General features: G+C 56.3%; 1 protein-coding gene across 1 annotated transcript; it reads right to left on the reverse strand.

Moving 5' to 3' along the window:
* Positions 1 to 13,146: 13,146 nt before the first annotated feature.
* Positions 13,147 to 15,486, reverse strand: LOC111151170 (leucine rich repeat neuronal 2). Its single transcript, XM_022508968.1, has one exon. The coding sequence runs from the start codon at positions 15,463 to 15,465 to the stop codon at positions 13,147 to 13,149; it is 2,319 nt and encodes a 772-aa protein (XP_022364676.1). The 5' UTR covers positions 15,466 to 15,486.
* Positions 15,487 to 25,827: the final 10,341 nt, after the last annotated feature.

Genomic DNA, 25,827 nt, shown 5'->3' on the forward strand with positions numbered 1-25,827 from the left:
ACAGCTAGATAAAGTCAAAGATGTCAATAATCCAGAGCTCTGGATCAGATTGCAAAGGAATCCAGCATTCACGTTTCATTGCTTGGTCCCTGCCTTTCTGCCTACCCTCGTTTCCCATAATTTTGGGGAGGCACTGAAGGCCAGAAGACAAGAAAGAAGTTGAAGGATCTGGCTAATTTTAAACTTGACATTAGTGGTTGCACGTTAGAACACTTTATGTGGGTGGAAGGAGGATGGAAGCCGGCCAGCCCTCCCCCACCCCCCAGCCCCCCACCCCTGCTCCTTCCGTGTCTCATCAGACTCCCGATTCAGGCCTGCCTGCATTTACTCACACATTCATTCACTCATCAAAAACTTGTAATGAACATCTACACCGAGCCAGTCCATGTTCAAGGTGCCAGGGATAGAAAGTGAACAAGACTGCTCTGTTCCCAGAACCTAGTCTTTTCAGAACACGAGCAAGTCACCAGGGAGTACACCCAGCGTGCGAAGCTTCTCACGGTCCCCATGATAATGCCGAGAAGAGGTTCCCACTCAGAATGGGGGAGGCCACGGAAGGCTTCCTGGAGGAAGTGACATCTAAGCTAAGACCCTAAGGTTGAACAGAACCAGCTAGACGAAGAGAGGAAGGACGGTGCTGTGGGGAGCATGTTCCAAGTCGAGAGAGCACTGTAAGCAATGTCCCAAGATAGACAGCGAGCGTGGTATGTTCTAGCAATGGAAACTCCTCCGTGTGGCTGGATCTCAGACAAGGAGGGAGTGACACAGCAGATGTGCTGAGAGGTAGGTGGGGCTGGGCGGTGAAGTGCAGTGTTGACGTGTCCAGAAGTTTCATCTGAGGTTTGTGGGGAGCTACGACACATTCGAAGAAGGGAAGGAACTGGATCAGATCTGAATTTTAGAAGGAGCCTTTTGGCTACTGATTTGCTGCCTCACACCAGAAGGGAGGCAGGGAGGCCAGGTTGGAGACTGTCACAGTGGTGCAGGGGAGAGCTGACAGTGGCCTGGACTTCCACACCTGTGTCTTCAGCCAGCCTCTCCTGCGTTCATCCCCTTTGCCCTGGGCTCTGACCATGGGCCCCACGCAGCCAGTGGATGGGGCAGCAGTCCTGTTCTTACTCCAAATCTTTCTCATCGTGGAGTGCTCCCGCAACAGGAGCGATTATAGGAGCACCATTGTTCTGGGGAGTTTGCTTGACTCACTGCCTTGCAAGTTCTTGTTTTCTTTGTTCCTCACAGGCCTGCTAGAGCACAGGGCTCATCAGGGCCCAGGTCACGGCCACGGGACTGCCCCAGATGTGGACGGAGAAGTGGGCTCGGAGGAGAAGCCTGGGGACGATGACACAAGTCATGCGGACTGAGGTTCTCATTTCAAGTCAAGCGGTGCTGGGGAGCCCATTGTTCTCAGGGACCTCTGACAAACAAAGCAGGTGGAGACACGAGAGCCCTTGTGCTCAGTGGGTGGGAAGGTAAAATGGTGCGGGAATGGAAAACGCAACGGTGGTTCATCAAACATTAAACGTAGAATGACTACATGATCCTGCAATTTCAACTCTGAGTCGAGACCCTAGAGAAGGGAAGGCAGGGGTCTCAGAAAGCTGTTTGCACACACATGTTCCCAGCAGCCTTGTGCACAAGAGCTAACAGCTGGAAGCATGGCAGATGCCCATCAGTGGAGAAATGTGTAAGCAAAATGTGGTATCTACATCCAAGGAAATACTCAGTATTAAAAAAGAAAGAAATCCAGACACCTGCTACACAGCATGCATGAACCTTGAGGACTTTATGCTCAGTGAAATAAGCCAGTGACAAAAAGACCGCATGATTCCACTTATTTGAAGTCAAGGTCACAGAAACAAAAAGTAGCATGGTGGTTATCACGGGCTGGGGGAGGGGCCAGCAGGAACTTGACTTAATGGATAACAGTTTCCAGGTTGGGAGATGAAAAACCTCCCAATCCTAGTTGCACAACTGTGTGAGTACCCTTAATGCTTCTGAGCTGCACAATTAGAAACGGTTATGATAGTAACTTTTAGGTCATGTGTTTTTTAAACCACAATTAAAAATTAAAATAAAGAAATCATATCACTTATATAAATTATTTTTTTTAAAAAGCCAAGCAGGGGCGAGGGTGGGTGGTGGGGGTGTTAGCAGCTCTCTCTTTCTGAGAGCAGTGGGAAGTGAGAGAAGGTCAACCCAGATTCTGACTCCCCTCCCCTGGGCTGCTCCAGGTAAGGGCATTAGGTCCCCAACCTTCCCCCTTGTCCTCACTGGGGTTGAGGAGGAGTGAGAGGCAGCTGGAGGAGGAGGAGGAGGAGGAAGAAGAGAGGCAGCTGGGCATTTAGTTGGTACCCACATGGCCAAGGGTCACAACTGCCAATTCCTCGACTGTATCCCTTGCACACACACACTCTCTCCTCGAATACAGACTTACCACTTACTTCTCCCTCTGTATTAATCAGAGCCCGTTTCTTCTCTGCAGAAGTGATGGGCAGGCTGAAAGGTGGGAAACACGATATTGCTTTTGGTGCCATGCTCCTCCGGGGTGTCTCTCCCTCCCTATTTCTCTCACCTGGTTTCTCTCCAGAAAGCTCGCTGAGGTCCGGCTGGAGCCAGGGGATGGCTGGGATGACAGGCTGGCAGCCCCTTCGATCCATCTGGGGAAGAGTCAGCACGGAGGGAAGGCTGCTGTGGATTTCCCTTTTGCTCAAGTGCGACGTTGCCCTTCCTCATGCCCCCTCTGGCTACAGCACGGAGGGAAGGCTGCTGTGGATTTCCCTTTTGCTCAAGTGCGACGTTGCCCTTCCTCATGCCCCCTCTGGCTACAGCAACTGGACCCGATGAGGGCCTGCTGGCAGCACACCCTGACGGGCTGGGCCTTGGGCACCCAGCGGCTTGCGTGGTTTCTCAGATGCACCCTTCTCTGCCACCGCAGGGGTTCCTCCAGCTCCAAGCCCCGCTCTGCCATTTGGCCTGACCCATTGTATGCCTGTTTCGGGGGTCTTGACCACACACGCACCGTGGCTGAGTTCCTCTGTATGCCGGGTACTCGGGTTCCCTAAGCTTTGCGGCTTCTCTCCACCAGGATGCGGTGGGTGTCTGCCGAGGGGTCGGCAAGGAGGAGGAGAGCTGGTGTCTTTATTAAAAACAGGGCAGGGGCACCTGGGTGGCTCAGTGTGTTAAGTCTCTGCCTTCGGCTCAGGTCATGATCTCAGGGTCCTGGGATCGAGCCCCGCATCGGGCTCTCTGCTCAGCGGGGAGCCTGCTTCCCCCTCTCCCTCTGCCTCCTCTCTGCCTACTTGTGCTCTCTCTCTGTCAAATAAATTTATTTATAAATAAATAAACAAATAAATAAATAAATAAAAGCAGGGCAAAGCCCCACTGGCCTCCCTAGTCTTGGCTGGTTCTCCTCTGAGCTCTTCATCTGTGGTCCTGTCCTGGATACAGGCTTGGTGCGTTATCCCCTTCATCTAACCCTGGATTGCCGCCATCTTGTACTGCCAGCCTAGTACAGAAACGCTTTCATTGGGTGAGACTCGACTCCCTCATCACAAGGTAGACTCCCGGGGGCAGGGGAAGGGCTCTTCATTTCTTCTTGGACTTTGCAGCGGGATCTTAACACAACTTTTGTTTTGTAAAAACTGTAGCTCTTCGTCTGTTTGTCGGGTCTCCCCCAATTTTTTCTCTCCATCTCATTGACTTCTGAGGGAGCTGTTGTGTCATGATCCTTGTTGACATTCTTGTCTCCAGTTATTTATTGACACCCCTCCACCCCGCCCTGCCCCGAGCCTTATTTTCTGCATGGCTCTGTCGGTGGCTGAAACACTGCTCGCACACTGGGGGCCAAGATGTGCCATTTCACTTGGCAGTGGTTTTCCATTGTATCTGTTTGTGAGGTGATGACCACCCACCATCAGCAGGGACAGACGGAGACCTCTGGGCTGGGCCAGGCTGAGGCTGTGGGCAAATGGGAAAGAACACTGGAGGGGGCGGTTCCTCTCTGAGTGTTTTGTGTCACGCTGCCTCTCGTGTCCCTGCACACCCTATGAGAGCCGGAGAGTTAGCACTTGGGTCACAAGGAGCTCCATCTTGGCCTTCTGACGCTCCGAGGGTGGTGTCGGCTGCACTCCCTTTGCCGTGTCTCAGTGGCTCCCACCACTGAGGGAGCTCCCCTGGGCTGTGCTTCTGTCACGTGGGAGGGGAAGCCTGGGCTGAGCTGCTCCGGAAGTTCAGAGCTAATGAGTAGGAATCACAGGGCCAGGCTTTTGGTTCAGTCTAAGAAAGAAATTTGAAACAAATAGAGTTGCTAAACCAGACAGGCTGCCTTAAGAGATGCGAGCTTTCCATCACTTCCGGTTTTTAAGCTGCGATGAGATGATGGAGCCACTGTAGAGAGAAGGTCTATGGTAGGAGCAGGGGGGCCTGGAAGACTCTTCCAGATCCAAGAGAGTCGATTAGTCTCTATCATGGTGCGAAATCCTGAGGACAGGGCTGGCTTTATTCAACCCTGCGTCCCTGGGGCACACCGTAAACACGGCCATTGCCTGTTGGGTGATGACTTAGTGAATGCCTGACTAGGCTCACTGAACATAGGAACCATCCTCCCAATGGGCCTTCACACCCAGCCATACTAGAAGACAAAGGCAAGGTTATTTCCCCATAGTTCTTCCCGAAGAAGCCAGGAGTGGGTGATGGGAGCCCTGGGGAGAGAGGAGAGGTCCTGAAAAGAGGGGCAGCTGGCTCAGTCATAAAGGTGGTTTTGAACGTATTGAGCTCCTACTACAGTGACTCTCAAACTTGACTCTACATTTGAGTCACCTGGGGAGCTTTAAAGAGAAGTAGTAATGGCTGTATCTCGCCCCCAGAGACTCGGGTTTAATTGGTCTGTGGAGTTGGGCATCAGTTTTTAAAGCTCCCCTGGTGATCCTAATGCACAGCCAAGGCTGAGAATCACTACGTTACTAAGTGCCAGGTGCTTTACCTCAATTTTCTCGTGAATCCCCCAACAACTCACGAGGCAGGTCGTAGCGTCTGGGCACTGGTCCCGAACCCGAGGCACCAGAGTGAGGTCTAGCAGCCCTCGTTCACAGATGAAGCGGACAGCTACTGTCACGAGGAAGGATCACAGCCGGGATTTGAATCCAGGTATATCCCTCTGTCCAGACCTGAACGTCTTCTCTTTTACGTGTGGTCCTGCATGGTCAAAGCCAAGACATACCGCGCTGCTGGTGGGGAAGGGACTGGGGTCTCCTGCTAGTCCTGGGTGGATTCTTTCTCCCCGTCACTTGGTGCCAGGATGGAGCTCCATCTGGAGCCCAGCTGCTCTTGCCCTAGGGAAGCAAAGGGCAGAATACCCCAGGATTCATTCTAAAATGGTTTTATTAGGTGCTTAAAATAGCTTTTAGCAGATGGTGTGTAGAATGGGGGACTGGAGCAGAGCTGCAAATGACATTTACAAGGTTGTGTGTGTTGGTGCAAGCACATGCCTGGGCACGTGGGCACACAGCTGGTGTGTGAACACGCAGGGTGGAGGGTGTTGGAGACGTTGAAGAACGGTGGAAGGAGACATAAAGGAGAAGCAGAACAGGATGGGTGATTCTAATCTACCTAAGATTACAGAGGAGGAAGGCTTGAAACTGGTTTTCCCAAGGCACTTGGGTGAATTCTGTGCCAGCCCCCGGCACATAGTAGCCAGAAAGATGTTGTTGCCTGGCGGGGGGACCTCTAATGTGGCTCCTAGGGTTGGGGAACCCATGGAATTGACATGGGGGTGCAGCAGAGTTCCAGGAGGCTTGTTGATTTTGATGAGCTAAAAGCCTGAAGTTGATTGAAGGTTAGGGGCAGGCCCAGGAATGCTTGGTTTGCAAATGAAAACTCTGGGAATTCACTTTCCTCGTTTTAAAGGAAATGTCTACATGAGGAAATCCGAATCCCATTAAGGTGCAGAGATGGTGGATGTTTGCCACTCGGATCCTCCCCAAGAGACTCTCAAACTGTTGGGGGTGTCCCTGTTTCCCTTGGCAACTCCTGACTGGACTCTTAAGGCTTTGTGCTTGTGAGTGTGACTCTTGGACCTTCTAATGCGGTAATTCCTGATTTTTCAGAGTTCTGGACCTATTTCAGAGTCTTTTTAAATCCAGGGTGCCCTCTCTCCGGAAAATTTCACAATCACATACACAGAAAAATCTGTCAGCAATTCGTAGAGGCCCATGGACCCTCCAAGTCCATCTTTGAGTTACTGGCTCTAGTGGAGGGCCCGGAGGAGGGGGGCTGAGCTCAGCCCTGCCCTGAGCCAGGACACTAGAGGGCTCGTTCCCTTGCACCGTGACATGAATGGAGATAATGACACTGAAGCCAGGGGAAGGCAGGGGCCTGAATCAGAGGACTCTGTGGCTGGCTTCAGCTGTGAGAATTGGGACTTCCACAAGCAGTGGCTGGTGGCCCTTAAGCTCTGAAACTAGGACCTACCGCAGCTCACTCTTTCTACTGAGGCTCCTCTGTTCGGTCAGCCCCTCTCCCGTGAGTCCTGGGGTTCTTGCTCCCGTCCACCACACATCCATTCCTTTAACCCTTGCCAGTACAAGTGAGAGCATCCTCTTTTTATCGTCTGTAGTTAGTGCCTGATTATTGCCATCTAGCCTCCCAGACCCCCGAGAGGAGTGTACTCCACTCGCTCCCTTGTTTTCGATGTAGAAGGTAGTGTGGGTAAGTGGGTAGAGCAGGGTAATTGGGAATTAGAAGATCTGTGTTCAAATTCTGGCTCTACCCTTATTGGTGGTGTGACCTGAGGTCAGTGATTTAAATTTCCCAAGCTTCAGTCTCCTTACCTGTAAAATGGGGACAATAATCTTATCTGTGCTGCCTGACTCCTTGAGTTATTACTAAGAACAGACGAGAAAGTAGATATCCAGGAGGTTAGTAATGGGCTGCAGTGAGCTGCCCATTATTCTTACCATGAGGTTGGGCCAGGTTCCTTCTTCTGTCCTTATAGGCTGACAGCCTGGCCCTTTTTGATTTCTGGTGACAGCAGTCAGGGGATGAAGTAGAGCTCCTTATCACCATGTCTACGTACTCGAGTCCTCTTGCTGCCAAGCGAGCTGCCATTTTTCAGGGATGGCCCTCTCAGAGCTCTAAGACATCCCCCAGCAAGACCACCTCTGTCTGCATAGTGGTGCTGAAGGTGGGAGTGGGGAGCTGTGGGGATCGGAAATTTCTACAAACAAGGCACAGGGGAACTCTGGGTTCCTTGGTCGGGGACTACAGGAAAGAGAACCTGGAGGAACACAAAGACACTGAGTGTATGCCGGGGACAGAGTGGGAGTGTCATGGAAGGTCACAAGCAGCAGAGCCAGCTTTTGGATGAAGACAACAGGAGAAGGGCTCAGGCGAGCATTGTGGTAGGACAGTGATGTGGGCCACTTGGCCAGTGATGGGGGACTGCATTTTCTAATTAGTGCTCTAACCTGGGTGCAAAGGCCAGAGCTGCCATCTGGATACTCGCTTGGTGCCGTGTCGGGCTCGGTGTCGAGTCTCCGAGGAGCTCCTGACTTGCCCAGCTACCGCCTGGGCTCCGAAGCAGTGGAAACCCACTGGTAAAGCTGCTCCTGACATAATTCTGACCAACAACAAAGAACTGGCTGGTGAGGGGAGTGATCAGCCCCCTGGAGGAAGCCACTACGCTGTTCTAGAGTTCCTGGCATCTACGGGAGGGAAGGGTGAGAGGGCAAAAATCAGACCCACACCCCCAGACTTCCACAAAGCATGCTTCAAGAATTCAGAGAAAGGAACCAAAACTGTGATTCTCAAGAGAACAGAGTTCAAGAGGTTTTAAAACTGAAGTCCTGACAATGAAGTCGCAAATTATACTGAGTGTTAAAAAAAAAAAAAAAAAGAAAGAAAAAAAGAAAAAAGAAAAAAGAAAAGAGGGCAACATCTAAAAATAAAGGTGGCTGGACAGGGGAGCTCTCCAGTGCACACAGATTTTAGAAGTTCTTGTGTTCTCAAAAAACTCCTGACATACTTTTAAAGTGTATGAATTTGAATAGAGTTGAGCGGGGTGGTTAAAACCGAGCCCTTGGAATCTGTGTTTGAATCCCAGCTCTGCCACCTACTAGCTGTGTGACCTTGGATAAGTCATTTGACCTCTCCCGAGCTCTGATACCTAAATTAGTGAAATGGGGATAGTGGTATCCCCTCTATAAGGGTTTGAAATGCAATGGGGCATGTGAATGCTGACCAGAGAGGCTGGTGCACAGATGTTCTCCGTAGCCCTCCTTACCAGCCGTCTATAAAAAATACAGGAGCTGCTCTGAATCAGAGGGCTGCAAAAGGATCCTGCCAAAGGGCTGGAATTGTATGCGGAAGGTGAAAGACGGGTTGATGAGACACTTGGGAAAACTCTGCAGAACACACCGGGGCTCTCTTTGGAAAATCATCAAGAAGGAAAGCAGATGTCAGGCTGGAACAGCAATGCGTTGTCTGCGGTGGACAGAGGAAGGGCAGGGTAGGGGCTCCTGCTGTCCCTGCAGCCTCTCCCTCGGTGGGACGTGCTTGATGACAAACACGAGATGGCACTGAAGGCCGGTCAGGGTGGTTCTTCACTCCCTGGAACGAGTCCCACTCGCTGTTGCAGGGCAGGGCACTGATGGAACCTGCACACGTGATGGTGGGAGCGACCTTGAAGGATCACCAGGAAGGCTCACGCTTGCCCTTCCCTTTCCTCTCTCGCTGTGGCCACACTAACCTCCTTGCTCTTGGCCTTCATTCACCCTTGCTGTTCTCTCTTCCTGGATCACTCTTCCCTCAGGGCTTTGCTCAAATATCAGCTTCCCATGACGCCTTCCCGGAGTACCCCGTGCAAGGCCCCACCGTCCCCCCACCCTCTTCGGTGACTTACGTTTTTCTCCACAGTCCTCATGACCACCCTGCATACAGTCGATTCTTGCTGTGTGTCCTGTCCATCAACTTTCCCCAGTCACGACAATGCAAGGTCCACGGGCTCAGAGATGTGTACCTGCATTCCCGTTTCCTATCACTGTGCCTCCCACATAGTTATGTTCATTAACTATTTGTTGGTTGGGGGGGACATGTTGGCTGGGGGGGACAGAGGGAAGGACAGGAAAGGAGGGAAGGAAGGAAGGAAGGAAAGTTAAGGAAAGGTCCGGAAAGGTAAGGAAAGGTCAGGAAAGGCAAGGCAAGGCCAGGCAGGGCAGGAAGGGAGGAAGGAAGAGGGCACAGTTAGAAAGAGGCTGCCAGACTCGGTTGACCAACCATCCCAGTTTGTCCAGGACTGGGAGACTTCCTGAAACAAAGGATTTTCGATGCTGAGACCAGTAAAACTCTAACTGGTCACCCACACTCACTTAGCCAACAGCGTTTACTTCTCTGAGTGGGGACTAGGCTGCTAGCTCCCAGGACTGCCTCCAGCTCACCCTCTCCGCATCTCACACAGCTTTCCACAAAGCGTGTCCGTGGGAGGTTGCAGAAACGTGGGCTGCAAGACAGCGTGTTTGAGTGGCGTGTAGGTGGCTGAGGGGCCACACCAGGCACGTGGAGTGATGGAGCCCGTCAGGATGGTGGGAAGGCTGCGCGGTGAGCCACGGAACTATGTCCCAGCTCCACAGTCAGAGCCGTGGCTGAGCACGTGGCAGGCAGGGCAATCTTGAAGGGGCATGTACTAGGGAGGGAAGGCTAATAGGCCCAAGAGCTGGGCCGCGTTTTGAAATCGTCTTGATGGATGGAAATGACAGACCCTTTGTAATAACTTAAAATGTAAAGGGAAATAAATACTGTTTTCTATTTACGGTTAAAGAAAAATCCATCTTAAATGCACAGAAGTGACCAGGCTTAATGGCTGTTTTGTTTTAGACCCAGCATGTTAGCTGCCCACAGGCTCGGTCCAGTGTGAAAACAGAGACTCTCCCCACAGATATGGTGTCTAAATAGATTTTTGGGGCGTGGTGGCACTGTCCCCCTGCCAGGCCCCACACACCTGAGCCGAGTACCCTGCTCGGTACCAGGGGAGGGGCTGCTGGCTCTCATCGGCTTGGTTTCTAGCTCTTCTAGGACACAGCACCCTGCAAAGCACCTCTTCCTTCCTTTCCCCAGCTGGCTATGGCCCCACGGTGACATCTCTGCAACAGGGAAGAGGCCACTCCCTCCCTCCTCTGCTAGCTCACCCAGTCTCTCTGGGTAGCCACTTATCTAGGACTGGGGACTCAGCTGAGAGATAGGTTCATACACCTACAACAGTTTCCCTCCTCCCCCTCCCCACCAAAGAAGGAGGGATTCATTGTCAAGGGCACGAGAAGTGTAAGGCCCATGGCAGCGCAGTGGGTCCCAGGAACCGTGAGGACTGGGAGCCAGGAGTGCATCCCCTTCCCCATGTGGGGGGGCAGGGGGTGGGTTGGGGCTAAGGGCTCCCACCATTCTCGCAGGGCTTTTTCCCTGCAACTGAGAAGACTGTGCAAAAGGAGGGTGGCAAAGAGGCCTTCTGCCTCCCAGGCTCAGGCATGCATACAGGTGTTCTGAGCTCGCAGGCCGAAGGCCCTGGGCCTCCAGCTGGAGGTTGGGTTGCTAGGACCAGGCCCAGGGCTGGTAGGAAAGTTCTTGGGTGGCAGCGGCGGTGGTGATGGGAGGGGGCTGTGGGGCTCCCCAGGCTTAATCGGCTCTGAGGGCTGGTTTAGGGGAATGGCACCTTGATTCTTTGTGCCATGGGGGCCCGGATCAAGAAAGGCAACCAGTGTCCAGGGAGAGGCATCGATGTCTGACTCCCCTTCTTCATATTCAGCACAGGCTCTGCCCCACATCTTCCCCACAGAGCTCTGGATTGGGGTACGGCCCAACCCTTACCGATGGAGAGCAAGCTAGATCCCACTGGCCAGCTCCAGTCAGTGGGCGGGGCTTCCGGGAGTAGCCGCCAGGACCTAAAGCTCCCCAGGAAGGAACACGGAGCGGGAAAGGGGGTGTGTTAGGAATGTCAGCCATGGGTGTCCAAAGGGGAGAGGGAGACAGTGGGTCCTGTCTCTGCTTTCCCAGCCCCTTACCCTAAAAAAGCACATGACTGGCCCATGGGGAAAAGCAGTCATAAACGGGGCCTGCTGACCTCACGGCAGAGGGTGGTCATTTCCTAACGGGGGCCGAGCAGCCCACTTGTGGAGGGGGAAGGGCGGACAGACCACCCTCCAGCCCCTTTTCTGTCTCTCCTGGGGCCAGAACCTACTGTTACCCCTAAACACGCTGGGGTCCGCAGAGGAGGGAGTGAAGGTTCTAGCCCCCACAGGCCAGACTCTGGGGTTCTCCGAGCATGGTCCCCTGACCAGCAGCAGCTCCGTCCCCTGAACACTTCCTAGAGATCCAAATTCCTGGGTCCTCCCAGATCTAGAGCAGAAACTGGCGGTGGGCCCAGCCACCTGTGCCCCGCAAAGCCCTCAGGTGGTTGCGATGTGGGCGCCCCCTGGCCCACAGGAGGAAGGCCTCTGGATCTGCGGCCACCAAAGGGCTGCGGAGGAGCCCTGCCCGCTGCCTTGGGGCGAGTGTCCTCTTCCCTGGCTCTGTGGGGCTCTATGCTCCGTCTCTACCTGCATGTCCATTTGCCGTCTCCGCGGTGGCTTGGAGCCAAATCGCAACAAGTCTGCCATCTGTGTCTGGAGCGCAGGGGTGCTCAGCCTCACGTGGTGCTTCTTTGGTCTCAGGAGACCCGTGCTTTCCTAGTCCCTTCCAGGAGCAAGGGCTGTGGCCCTGTGACCGGCCACAGCAGCCGCTTCCCTGGGCTCTATGGCCTTTCCAACAGACGCTCCTCTTTGCCTTTGGTCCTAAGAAGTCAATCTGTCTTTAAAAAAGAAAATACTGCGAAAGCAAACCAGGCTCATTGCAGATGATGCTGAAATGGACCAGAAAGATCAATGCAGCAATTTCTTTCTCCCACAGTCTTTCCCTCCCCAAATCCTCTATCAGCCCACTCCCCCTTCTGCCCCAGTGAGCCAAAGTTCTTGCTGTCCTGATGATTTGCAATTCTCTGCATGACGCTGCCTCTTGGGTTTGTTTAATTAGAAATAGGCTGGGAAGTGCTTCCTAGGCACTGGCATGTTAATTGCTTATCAGGGAAAGAGAAGGGGTGACAATGTTTGGTGATGGAAATTTCCACTCTCTCCATCTCTCTGAGCTTTTCTCCATTCTCTTCTCCAGCCCTCTCCTTTCCTCCTGTGATTCCTCCCTCTCCTGTCAGCCTCTCCTGCTCTCTGCACTTCTGCCCCCAGCTCTCCCGTTCACACTTACAGGGGCTCTGGGGAGCAGGCCCAGATTCAGACCTCCAGGGAACACCTGTGCCCTCTGTCACCATCTCCCTCTCCCCTCCTGTCCTGTCCCAGCCCTTCCCCACGCCAGCTGCTGGGTGTACAGACCCCTGAGAAGAGGACTTTAGAGTTACACTTAGTAGTCAAAGATGATTTTTCCTTTTGTTTCCTTTCCCCCTTATTATTGTTATTCTTGTTTATTTTTATTTTTTACAAAACAGGAGAAAAGAGTGAATGGGGTTGGGGGGAGGTGACACATTTCTCCACAAAGGTACAAAATTGCCTGTAGAAAGTCAACCTTGCAGTGCCAATCTGGGCTTGCCAAGATGAGGTGTTCCTGGGCATCCCTCTCCCCAAACGTCTTTCAGATCTGGTGGGGGACCCACTGTGAGAGTGGTCCCCCAAGGTGGGGAGGAGAGGCCTCCCTCCGCCCTTGCCCCGGAGGGGGAAGAGCAAGCAACTGAAACTGTACAAAGAAAGAGAAGAGGTGGGGGCTTCTCCCCCTGGGCCAAGGGCCTGGGGACAGAGGCGGGGGACATCCAAGCAGGGGCCCAGGCGCCTCTGGGCACACAGACAACTAGGGAGATGGGAGGCTCCAGCCAGAGTCCTTCCTGTTCCTCAGAGATGCTCCTCATGATGTCAGCAGACAGGCCCCCAGAAGGTAACGGCGACTTTTTGGAGCCAGTAGGAGCAGCTCCTGAAGCAACAAAGCCCCGTCTGTCTCGGTCCAGCCGCCAGGCCTCCAGCACGCGTGTCCATGTCATTTTCCTGGCAGGGCATCTGGCCCAGACTGCTTCCCTTTCAGTAAAAAGGAGTCCTAGGTACTTGTCTACCGTGGCGAGCAGGCCAAGCTTCAGGAATTTTGCAGCAATGGTGGGGACAGTGTTTCCCCTTCCAAAGACCTGGACAGCTTCCTTCCTGGATTCCAGGCCAGGATGAGGGGCGCAGACACCACTCGGACCGAGGGGGCGCTCCAGCCCCAGAAAGCCCAGGCTGGAAGGAGAGGCCGCCCACCCACCCCCTGCCTGGGCCGACCAGTGCCCAGGTGGGTGGCTAGCCCCACTGCCAGCAAGAGGACAGTGAGAGCCAACATGGCTATGAGCCCGGGCTGGTCCCCTAAGGCTCTGTGGCAAGGAGTGGCCTCCTTAGTCCTGGTCCATACGCATGCCAACTGGGTGTGGGCATCAGCAAAGGCCACTTGCAGGCAGGCCCAGTACTCCGTGGCCTGAAGGAGACGGGTGATGTTGAAGCTGTGAGTGCCCCGTGGCAGGCGGGCCAGAGCAGGGGAGCCCTGGCCCCGAGGGGAGGAGGCGCTGGACCAGGTGAGGTTGGTAGAGACTGTGTTGGGTGGGGGGACCCAAGACAGCAGGATGCGATAAGGGTGGGTCTCCCGCACCCGGAGCTCCAGCCCCCATCCCTCGTCCCGGCCTGGATGCAGGGGAGCCCGGCCAACCACCACACTAACCGTCTTACTGTCAGTCCCCACCAGGTTCTGGGCCACACACGTGTACAAGCCCGCCTCGTCTGCCGTCACCCTCCGCAGCTCGAGGGTCCCCTCGGGGTACACCCGGTACTTCCTGCCCGCACGGGCAGCCGTCAGTCGGACGCCAGCCGGAGTGACCCAGTAGATCTCGGGTTCCGGTTCGGCCAGCGCCCGGCAGTGCAGCAGCAAGCTGTCTCCACTGGCCACCTGGAGGCTGGGGGGGAAGCTGCGGGGGGAGATGAGGGGCAGGCAGTGGTCCGTCATCTCCCGGAAGGGCACCTCGCGGACGGGGCGGCGCTGGAGGTCTGGCGGCTCGGCGCACAGGGTGGACTGTGGCTCGATGAAGCGGACCCGGGTGCCCGTGGCGTTGGCCCAGCGGATGACGCAATCACATCGGATGGGGTTGCCATGGAGACCCACCTCCTGCAGGTTGGGCAGGGACTCCACCGTCTGCTGGTGCAAGGCACTGAGAGCATTGTTGTTGAGCATGAGGGTCTCCATCTGGGGCAGGTGGTGGAAGGCGCGGGGGTGGATGAAGCACAGCCGGGGGTTGTTGGTGATGTCCAGCTTGGTCAGCTCGGGGAGGTTGACCAGAGCGAACTTGTCGATGGAAACCAGCTCCTCCATGTTGTTCAGCCCTAGCTCCTTGAGGTGCAGCATGTTGGCGAAGTCCCCGGGCCCCACCCGCTGCAGTGGATTCTTGTTCAGGTCCAGGAATTTGAGCCCGGGCACCTGCTCCAGGGCCCGCCGGGGCACCCGGGCCAGCTGGTTGTCATAGAAGGAGAGGCTCTCCAAGCTTTGCAAGCCCTCCAGGGCGTAGTCGGAGATCTCCCGGAGGTTCATGCCTGCTAGCACCAGGCTGCGCAAATTGGCCAGCGGCCGGAAGTTCATGTCCAGGATGGCATCTACCTTGTTGCCCCCGATCATGAGGATCTCCAGGTTGGGCAGCATCTCGAACCAGCGGCTGTCGACGGCCCTCAGCAGGTTGGAGTTGAGGTGCAGCCGCAGCAGGTTGCCGAGGCCGGCAAAGGCCCTGGGGGCGATGCGGTAGAGCTGGTTGTGGTTGAGATAGAGCTCCTGGAGGCCGGTCAGCCCCGAGAAGCTCTGGTCCTCCAGCCGGGTCAGCTGGTTCTCCTCCAGGTGCAGGCTCAGCAGCTGGGGCAGTGCCCGGAAGTCACAGTCTCGGGCGTCCGCAAAGCTGTTCTGGGACAGGTCCAGCTCTGTGAGGTTGACCAGATAGCTGAGCTCACTCTGGTCCACACGGACAATACTGTTGCTCTGCAGAAGCAAGGTCTGAGTGCCCACGGGCAGCCCGGGCGGCACGGCTGTTAGGAACAGGTCGTTGCAGTCCACGGTGTTGGCCTCGCGGTAGGACGATCGGGGTGTGTACCAGGGCCGGATCTGGCAGGCGCATTGAGGGGGGCAGGGCACACGCCAGGGTACCACGGGCACGGTGGCAGTGGCACCAGCCACCCAGGCCAGCACGAGGGGGGCCACAAGGAGCCTCATGATGGTGCCGCAGGGTAGGGGACCATCCACGAGAAGAGTCTGGAGTCCTTCCACTCTTGCCAGTTCGCAGGCTGAGGGTCCTCCCAGGACAGTCATTCTACGTGGGGATGGGTGGGCATCGCTTCTTACCCTCCCGGGTATAGCTCTCCATCCTTGTCGGCTGGGGCTGGGCTGGTTCATTCATTGCCACGCCCCATCACAGCAGCCCTGGAAAAAGAGGATGCAGAGTAAGGAGGAGGCAGGGAAGCAGAATCCATCCCCCCCAACCCCGTGTCACCCCTGTTTGACTGCGGAGGGCGAAGGAGCTGAGAGAGGTGGGCTGGGCCACTCCCAGGGCTCCTGGGTTCTCTCCTACAGCCCTCAGGCTTTATTTTTTAAAATTTATTTGTCAGAGAGAGAGAGAGATAGAATAGAGAGAGCTCGCACAAGCAGGGGCAGCAGCAGAGGGAGAAGTAGGCTCCTGGTGAGCAAGAAGCCCAATGCGGGGCTTGATCCCAGGACTCTGGGATCATGCATGACCTGAGCCGAAGGCAGATGCTTAACCCACTGAGCCATCCAGGCGTCCCACTCTATGGCTTTAGTGTCCTTTTCTATTATCTGCTGAGGGAGTAAGTCTTCCTGGGAGGAGGGCAAGAATGAACCAAGAAGCTTCCAGGATAACTCAGGAAGGGGTATGCGTGCATGAGTGTCTGGAGGGGAGAGAGGATGCCGGAGTTCTGTCATCTCCACAGTCCTTCTGAGCTGAGACATGTGGAACAGATTCTCCTACCTTTCTTACATCTCCCCCCTCCCTCCTTGGCTCACTGGGTAAATGGAAAATACAGTGAGAGTTTCCAGGCACCCCTCTGAGCAGTGTGGGTAGGGGGTGGTGGAAACAGTACAGATTCTAGATTCTGGGTGAGGGGGCTCCCAGAACTCTGGCAGTAGGAAGGCAGTGGTCCCCAAGCCCACACCCAGACTGGCTGGGGAAGTGGCTGGTGCGGCCCGGGGTATGCTTGGGATTCTCCTCGTGTACGGCTTCGGTTTTTAGCAACTTTCCCAACTGCCCAGCAGCCTGGCAGAGCTCCCCGGAAGGAGGAGGTGGGGTGAAGAAGCCTGGGCCTGGGCTCCTTGGCACGGCAGGTGAGGTACATGACCTGGCCATAGCCAACCTCCTGGCTTCTCTTCCTGTCCTCCCGCTTACCCTGTGTGCACAGCATTCTCAAGCTGAAGTTATCCTGCCACATGCCCCCTTCCCATGTCTCCTTCTGTCTCCCAGACGAGGCCTAGTTGTTCTTTGAGACTCAAGGTCAGTCACCTCCTACAGAAGCTTCTTCCAAACTCCCCGCCCCTGGCTGACCTAAGGGGCCCTCCTCATGCTCTTAGAGAGCCCCATGTTCCCCTCTGTCCTAGCCTGGACCCCATCTCATGGAAATGGCTCTCCAGCTGGGAACCTCTCTCAGTTATGACTGTGTTAGGAGCACACAGCAGGGGCCCAGTGAATGTTTACTGTGTGAATCAATCTCTGTGGCCCCAGGACCCCATCCCCCCGCAGGTTCCCCTCCTACCCCCAGTGTAGAATCAAAGCCCCTGCTCTTTCCCCCTTCCCAGGTATGGGTAATCCGGGCTCTCCCACAGATCCCAAGGCCAGGCTCCATGGCCCTGGAGGCAAGTCCAGCCTTGGCCTACAACCGACATGGGGGAAAACCAGGGGGACTTGCTGGGCCCAGTCCCTTCCTGAGCGGAGGTCCCATTCAGGTAGTGTTCCAAATGCAGGTATCAGGGAATCACCCAGCAATTGCAGCACCTGAGATGTGCCCGGGCTCTTCAAAGACTCTGAATATCTTATTTCACTTAACGGTCATAACATCATAACGAGTCAACAAGATAAGCATTAATCCCCCCCTCCCACACCGTTGCAGATGACGACATTGAGGTTCATGAGAGGTTAAAGAATTTGGCTCAAGACACATAGCTGGTAAGCGGCAGGAGACGGGAGCCCGCCCAAGTCCAGAGGCTGGGTGACTTACACCAGACTCCGTCCCCAGGCCTGGCCGTGGCTGCAGGAAACTGTTTGCCCATTCTTGTCCCCTGGGGCCATGTGTCTCTGTGTCCACCTCAGCCCACTTCCAGGATGCTGGGGAGGGGTGGGGAGCAGTTGGAGGTGGGGTGCCCTCCCCTGAGCAGGAGAGCGGTATGCCTGTTTACGTTTGACTACTTCCCACCTTCCTCTGCAGCTATTTCTGAAGCTGGGAAAACAACCGTGACTTAAAATGCACAGAGGTTTTGCGTGGGGGTGTGTGTGTCCTGACATAAAACTCAGAGCAAACAAACACACGTGTCCACACGCATGCAGGCCCGCACACGTGTGTGGAGGGGAGCCTGGGAGACTCGGCCGCCCAAGCCAGGGAGCGGTGGGCAGGAAGAGGGTAGGGGATTCTGCAGTCTACTCTGTGCATGGAGAGGCAACAGGGATCAGCTGAGTCCCAGGATGACCTAGTCACGGGCCTGGACCTAGGCTAGTCGTCCTCCTGCACGTACACACCAGAGGCCCTGCCTCCTGCCTAGGCCCGGCACGAGGGAGCAGAACCCACCGGCAGAGATCTTATTATTACTTACCCCTTCCTACCAGAGCACGCTGGGAAGACGTACTGACTTCTCAGAGCATCAGCTCCTTATGTCTAAAATGAGGTGGTCATCAGGGTTAAGGGAGCGGAGTGGGGCACACACAGAAGGAGCTCAATAAACATGAGCTCTCGTCCAGCTCTGGTCATCCCCCGGGCTTGCGAGACTCTGCAGCTCTAGGACTTCTCAGGGGGAGCAGAAATTGGGTCCTGTTGCTCAACAGGCCCCTGCTGAGCTGGCCCACTGTGGCCCAGCGTGGCCGCCAGGTGGCGTGGGGAAGCAATGGGCAGAGACAGAGAAACCGTCACACCTTTACAGAGTGACCCTCTGGCAGGGCTGGAAAATGCAAAAGGATTAGGAGAGCCCAGGACAGTTCTGAAGGGCAGAGAAGGCTGTGGGGCTGGCGAGGGGGTCTTTTGCTAGGCCTGAGCATCCTCCTGGCTTTGGCTGCTGACTGAGCCACAGGTGCCTCTCCTCCAACACCTTTGTTCTAACACCTTTGTGCTACAGAGGCTCAGATGTGTGCAGGGGGTGAAGGAGCCACTTAAGACTTAATTAAAAACCTCCCAAGAGTCGCCTTTCCCTCTACCCCAGGCAGCACGCTCCTCCTCACGCCCCTCTGGCTAGGCAGGTGGGGGAGGCAGAGGGCCTCCTCCCCAGCCAGGAGCCCAGGGCTGGGGTTCAGCACCCAGAGAGAGGCAGTGACTGGATGACTCACGTTTGGCCACACCCCTGATCCCAAGGCTTGGCAATGGCCCAGACAGGTCCTCCCCCTCGCTGCTGAGCACGCAGCCCCTTCCAGGGAGGAGCACCGAGCTGCCTACTCACCTGCCAACACGGGTTCAGGCCGTCTTGCACATGCCCACTCATGCCCACTCACGCAGGCTGATTAGCGAACTCTGCCGGGAGCTGCAGAAAAAGCTAATTGCCTTTTATCTATAATCTCCGGGGTGAGCAGGAGTTCAAATGATTGTGTGGACATTTTCCCCAACTGGATTTCAAGCTCCTTGCAGCAGGGGCCACGTCTGACACGCTTTTTGCAGCCCCAAAGCACTGAGTGCAGGCTGCGCATACAGAAGGTGCTTGTGAAAGACACCAGCGGTGAAAGAGATGAGCCTCCCATCGACCCCGCATATAGGCAGAGAAGGGTTATTCAGTTTGGACCTGCAGCGGAAGCACCCGGGGCTTGGGGGGCTTATGTAACTTCCCAGAGGTTACACAGCTTCCACGTGGCTGGGCCAGAATTTGAACCTAGGCCTTGGACTCCAGAACCTGAGCCACAGCCCAGCCAAGGCTTGTTGCCTGGTGGATCCAAGTCTGCCTTATAGGAGCAGAGCACAGGGTTGACCCAGAGCGCCTGCCTCAGATGCAAATCCCTTCAGAGCTGACCTGAGTCCTCAGCTACTCCTCCCCCAGAGCCACCTGATGGGCCCCTGCAGACACCACTCCTTGATTTCAGGCTAGAGGGACACCCCTCTCCACTTGGACAGCACAGGGAAGACACTGTCCCTGTGTGAGCGTGGCTGGCCTTGGCACCAGGGGGACACAGAGCCAGCAGGCTGCACATGACCTCAGCCTGCCTTCTGACTGGGGGCTGGGGGCTGCTGGCCAGCCTTGGCCTTCAGTGATGGGAGACTGAAGGCTCTGGGGCCACAGTCAGGGAAGCAGGGCTGTCCACTCCAGGGGCAAAGTTTCTCTTGCAAGAGCTGGCTCTGCAAGGTATGTGGGACTCACCTCCTCCAGGCAGCTGCTCTTGATTTGGTATGAAGTGTGGAATGGTCCCTTACATTCCCTATTAAACTCAGATCCTTGGCAAAGCTCTGAACGAAGATTTTGGGAGAAGCTGTTGTCAAAGGCTGCTTCTTCTCCTGCCCCCCCCCCCCCGCCCCCGCTCAGTCCCGCCCCGGCCCCGCCCCGCCCCCGCTCGGTCCCCGAGCTCCTGCGGGATGCTCCTGCGGGATGCGCTCCTCCATGTGGTTGGTGGATAGGGAGCCTCATCCTCTCCTCCCTTGCCTCCCCTTCCCGGCAGCCTCCACCCAGCCTCCCAGAGCCCAAGTCAAGGGTCCGGAGGGAGGACCGGTGGTGGTGATCGATGGCCTGGCCTTCGCCGCTTCAGTGCCAGGTCTCCCTGAGCTGTGGAGACAGATGGGCAGCATAATTGAGTGTAGCGTTGATAAACTCCGGTCTCCTCACCCGCAGATAAGCGCTGGGTGGGAGGGGCGCACGGGGAGAGAGGCCAGCCCTCCATCCGCGCACCTGGCCTCCTGCTCCTCCTGGGAGGTGAACCGGGCTCCTCACTCCCACCTCTCATTGAATCACAGACAGGCAGGACCTCGGAGCGAGCCGCCGGAGCGAGCAGAGGGGAACTGAGCGTTTATCTAGCCTTGCAGAGTGTGGATTCCATAAATAACATATGCAAAGGAGGAGCGGTGGAGTGGAAGAAGCCCGGGCTTTGGCATCAGAGTCAGCCTGGCTCTGCCGCCTGCTGTGTGACCTTGGGCCAAGCAGGCAACCTTGTGAGCCTCAGATGCCCGGAGCTGGGAAGTGGGGATAATACCCTCCTCCCAGAACCACCACCGGGGGGAGTGCGGGGGTCAGGTGTACAGAGCGCTGTTCTTGGCCTTCATTCGGCCCCCTCACAGCTGCCTCTCATTCCATCTTACCACCTACGTCTCAGCTCTCACCTTTTGTGATAAACTTAGAAAAAATATTTTGAAGTGTAACATATGTACAGCAGAGTACGTACATGGCACTCGTCCCAAGTGCGCGGCTCCACGAATTTCCCCATTAGTAGGTACCCGGACGGACACCAACCAACACAAGATGTGAAGATTTCCAGCACTCCAAAAGGATCCCAAGGCACCCTCCCAATCAATATCCAGCCATGTGCCCGAGGCAGGAAGATGGCAGGATGACCTCCCGCCCCGCACACCCCTGGCCGCTCTGTGCCTCTCCTCCAACCTCCCTTCCCCAAAGCCCTGCGGGGTCCTGGCCACCTCCTGATGCCTCCTGTCCACCGCTGAACATCGAGGTCTTCCCTTTACAGAGAATGGAGCACCAGGCACGAGGACAAATGTGGGGGTGGCCAGGAAGGAGAGGCTCAGCCTCGCTGCTCGCCATCCCCGGGCCTCTCCACAACCCTTGTGTCAGAGGCTCTTCCTCTCTACTTGCCCCATATCCAACATCCCACGTCTCCCGCCACACCTGCTCTTGGCTTCGCCCTCCCACATCTGTCCGCCAGCCCCGCCGTCCAGCGGTCTCCAAGACGGGAGCTCTCCACCACCTTGACCTGTCCCTCTCCCACCTCCCACACCTGCCGCAGTGCTTGCCTTTACTCTCCCCTCTCCTTTCTTGCCGTGACCCTTGTGTCAGTCAGCCTTTTCGGGGGGCCTCCTGCTCACCTCTCCACGGCCATCTCGTTCCCAGACACCCCACACTCCTGTGAAACTGGACACTTGCCAGTCCCTTCCACACCTGGGGCCCCTCGCTCCGCGAAGCCCTTCTCCAACTCCAACTGTCAGGTCTTCTTCAGCCACAAAAGCCCGTCGTCCCCCATGCCACCTCCTCGGTGACACTTTGCACAGGTCTGACTCCCTCCGAGAAGGGTGGTCTCTCCCACCGCATCCCAGCCCCCGAGACTCTTGGAACAGACCTCCTCCTGAGGAGCCCCTTCCTTATGGTGAGTCCAGGAGTCTGACTTCCCAGTCAGGCTGTGAGCTCCTGGAGGCAAGGGAGCTTTGTTACTGGTTCTTGTGTCCTCAGAGCCCTGTGCAGGCCACATGCTCCCTGTAGGGCTTGGAGGCGTTCTACGGTGTGCACTGTCGATCTTAGCCCATGCAGCAGGGCACGGAAACAATTTTTAAAGTGAGTCACAATCTGCATTTTAAAAAAATGAAATACTATAGAAAATAACACTGAATGCAGCTGGACGGAGTGCTGTTTTGCGAAAGTTTAGCTCTGTTTTGCATGCACACATCCACACTTGGGCACAGTCAGGAACCTGATGCAAAACCGTGCATTTACTTTGCCCTTGGGTCACCATGGTAAGACCCTGAAAACCATTATTCCACTGAGCACCTCTCTTTGGTGAGGCTGAGTCCCTTCTGCTCCCATCGATGCCTCTGGAAGGATGACCTAAGGCAGAGTCTCAGAAGAAAGGTGTGACTTTCCTGAGCTCCTGCTCTGGGCCAGGATTTCTAGCTGGCTCCCAACCATTAGCAGAGAGGTGGGTCCTTCACAGACCCAGAGCTCAAGCTCAGTGGAGCTGTGGGGTCAGACCAAGGCCCGCAGCTGGAACATGGGAAGCCCAGATTGGGGTCCAGGGTATCACTGCTCGCCCTTTCTATTTCCATGGCTCTGGAGCCAGAAGCTGATTTCTGAGAGTAGGTAGGGGTGGGGGGGGGGGGCTGGAGGAGAGTAGAGAGGGAAGTGGGAGGGCACCTCCTGGGGAAAGGATGAGGGCTCCCTTCTCCACCCTTGCCCCCCCTTTCCTCTGTAGTGCAAGAGGGAGCACTCCAGGAAAAGCCCCTCCCTGGCCCTGGAGGACAGGGCCTTGTCCCAAGCCGAAGTCTCTCCATTCCCTGTCTCCTGGCTGGCCTGGGCAGAGGGTGCTAGAATTCTGGTGTCTGGAAGGGAGCCTGCCTCTTTCTTTCTTAATTAGCTGTGGTGGGTGCCAGGAGGTAGCTGCACTGCGGGAGGCTGCAGGGGAGTGGGGAGCGGGGAGCAGTGCGGGCGGAGTCTGCCGCTGCCCTGTGCTGCCAGGTTCTGCCAACCCTCTGCCCACCCGTAGGACGCCTGCCCTGACCCCTCAGCCCCTCTCCCGGCTCCCATGGTGCCCAGCATCCCTCCATAATGAGCTGCTGGTTCCTTTCAGTCTGTGTCTCCCACCAGACTGTGAGGCCCTCCTCCCACAGTCTGGCACACAGTAGGAGCTTAGGAAATATCCGCAGAAGGACAGCAAGAGGGAGGGGCAGGTGAGGCAGAGCAGGGAGAGAGGAGGGCTGCTTGCGCAGGTGCTCTCGGAGACCAGGCTGGTCAGAGTCTGCGCTCAGGCCCTTCTGCCTCCTTTCTTGGCCCCTGGAAGGAGACACACACTGCTCCTGGGGTCTATATTCTTATGTATGCCCCTGGCTCCCCTGCCCCTGGCTTGGGCCTGCCCCCTGGTGGAGACGGCACTGCTCTCCAACTCAGGCTTCTTTGCCTCTGGATTCCACAGGATCCTGCGATGAGCCTCGCCCTTCTAGAGTAGTCCCAGGCCCCCTCCGGCAATCCTGTGGACTCCACCAGCCCCTCTGAGAGCCGAGGTTAGTGGCTCAGGGCAGGGCGCTAAAAGCGCTCTGCACTTGAGTCCTGGCGCTGGCTGGGTGACCTTGAGCACCCTCACTCGGGTTCTTCCTCTGGGTCTGGGGAGAGAGCCTACCTCCCAGGGCAGCTGGAGGAAGAGCACATCTGTAAAATGCCTGGTGCTCAGTAGAGCCCCCTTCTGTTTCATCCACCTCAGTCTGTCTGAGGCCCGGTCCCTGGCTTCTAGACCATCTTTGCAGCAAGCCAGCACCAGACTGGCCCGTCGCTGGTCGCCTGGCCTCCAAGGCACGGGCACCTTCTCCTAGGGACCCTTCCCCTGCAGGCTGCCACCCCTTCCCTGTGCAGCTAGCTGCCCTCTCTGGGGCCTCCAAGTGGGGTCCTGTCCCGAGTCTGCAGGACAGTTCTGGGACTCAGCTCGTTTACAGGTCACTGCTGTCCGACACAGCCCTCACCCAATAAACAACATGGCTCCTCCTGGCTTAGGTGAGCAGTGCCTCCGTTTCCCCCAGATGCTCCCTGGCAACTGGGAGAGGCTGTGGGCAGAGTTCTACAGGGCCCAGCCTGACGGCAGCCCCTGGTCGTTCCACAAGGGCTATGGATCCTCTCAAGTCAGAGGGGCGGCCCAGCCCAGCTGCCGACCCATGGGCCTCTCCAGCCTCCCTCCCTGCTGCTCCCCTTGGCCCTCCTACAATCCAGTGTGTGTGTGTGGGGGGGGGGTGCTGGGCAGTTCCTGCATTGCTCCGAAAAGGCTGCCCTCCCCCGACCTCCGCCGGGGCCCCAGAATATCTTTTTTTTTTTTTTTTTAAAGATTTTATTTATTTATTTGACACACACACACAGAGAGAGATCACAAGCAGGCAGAGAGACAGGAAGAGAGAGGGGGGGAGGCAGGCTCCCTGCTGGGCAGAGAGTCCGATGCGGGGCTCGATCCCAGGACCCTGAGATCATGACCTGAGCCGAAGGCAGAGGCTTAACCCACTGAGCCACCCAGGCGTCCCGCAGAATATCTCTTGAAACACAGTAGATCCCTGGGAGCTTGGTGCGAGGGCAAGGGGAAGGGGTGGGGGAGGGGGACTTCGGAGGGGTGCAATTCATGCTCTCTCCTGCCCCTGAGCCTTTGCACAAGCAGGGTCCTTGCTCAGGAGGTCTCGCTTGTATATCTTGGGACTTCCTTCCCATCCTTAAAGTCTTCCCTGACCGTGGCCTCTCCTACAAATTAATCAATCCCTTGCTCCTTCCCTCATCCTCTGAGAACCCACGCCTCCTCTCTTGGACTGTGAGCGGTCCCAGAGCAGCTCTGTGGCTCTGTGGCCCTGGAAAGAAGAGAGGGAATCAGCATTGTCTGAGGTGAATGGGGAGCTAGATGAGGAGGTTTCTCTCTCCACAGTGTTGGGGTGCGGAGGGAGGGACCCCGGGCACTCTGGGAGATGCCCAGGGCAAGGGGTGGGGGGAGGGTTTGGGACCCAGAGAAAGGGAGGAGAAAGGGAGGCAGAGCGAATGGGGAGCAGACCAGTTAAACAAGGAGAAAGGCCAAACCTCTTCTAACGGAAAAGGAAAATGAAATCAGAATGAAAATTGATGAGGCGGAGAGAAAAGGAGACTCGTTTCATCAGCAGGTTTGCCAGATGAAGCTCAGAGATAAATCACGCAGCGAAGGAGCCTCTGTCTCAGCACAGGGCTCCCGCCTTCTGCCTCTGTCAGCTGTCGGGGCAGCCTGCGGCATAAATGGCTGTGGCCGAGGCCCTGCCGGTGGGTTGTTTTCTCCCCTAATGGCAGTGAGAATGGCCTGTCAGTCCTCAGCACCTCCTCCAGGTCCCCTCCCCAGTGCCGCTGGCCTCTCCCTCTGCAGCCCGGGTCAGGCCTGGGATGAGCATCTCTCAGAAGTTCTCTCCAGGCTTCTCTGCTCCTCGCGCATTTTCCCTGAGGCCCAGAGCGGGGAGCGGAGGTCAGGACACAGGACCCGAGGGTAGACGACACAGGACACAATTGGGCTGTGTTCTAGTCTCAGCCTGGGGGCAGACCTTGGGACGCATCAGGACTGGGGCTTCCATCTGTGAAACAGGGTGGTTGGGCTGGACCAGCAGCTCTCCAGTGGGGGTCCCCAGACCAGCCATGGCGGCGTCACCTGGGAACTTGTTGGAAGGGTGGGTCCTTGAGCCCAGCCCAAGGATGGCTACAGAGTCAGGTGCTCAGAGGGTGGGCCCTGGTAACGAAGGCCGAACAAGCCCTCTGCTGGGGGATTCTGACCAATGCTCCTGCTCAAGGCTACCAGGGCCGGATCCCCTGTCAGGCCCCTCCTGCTGAGATCCAAACTCTGCAAACCGGGACGGTGCCTGCTGGGCGTGCTCAGTGACAGCTACGTGGATGATGAGTTTCTCATCACTACGGTGACAGTGAAGACTCGGGTATCCCAGATCCCCTCACCCGTTCTGTCACGGCCACAAGGAAACGGTTTACCCAGTGAGCATTAATAGAGCTCTGACTGTGTGCTGGCGCCATGAGGGGGTAGGGATGCCAGGCGATGGGAAGGGCAGGCCGAGAGTCACAGATTAAAAAAAAACCCTGATCTACTAACATCTGATAAGAGCGGTCACAGAAGCATATACTGAGGGCAGCAGCGGCACAGCCTAGCGG

The sequence above is a fragment of the Enhydra lutris genome, unplaced genomic scaffold, assembly GCF_002288905.1.
Source record: "Enhydra lutris kenyoni isolate GAN:26980312 unplaced genomic scaffold, ASM228890v2 scaffoldscaffold25, whole genome shotgun sequence".
Classification (NCBI taxonomy): domain Eukaryota; kingdom Metazoa; phylum Chordata; class Mammalia; order Carnivora; family Mustelidae; genus Enhydra; species Enhydra lutris.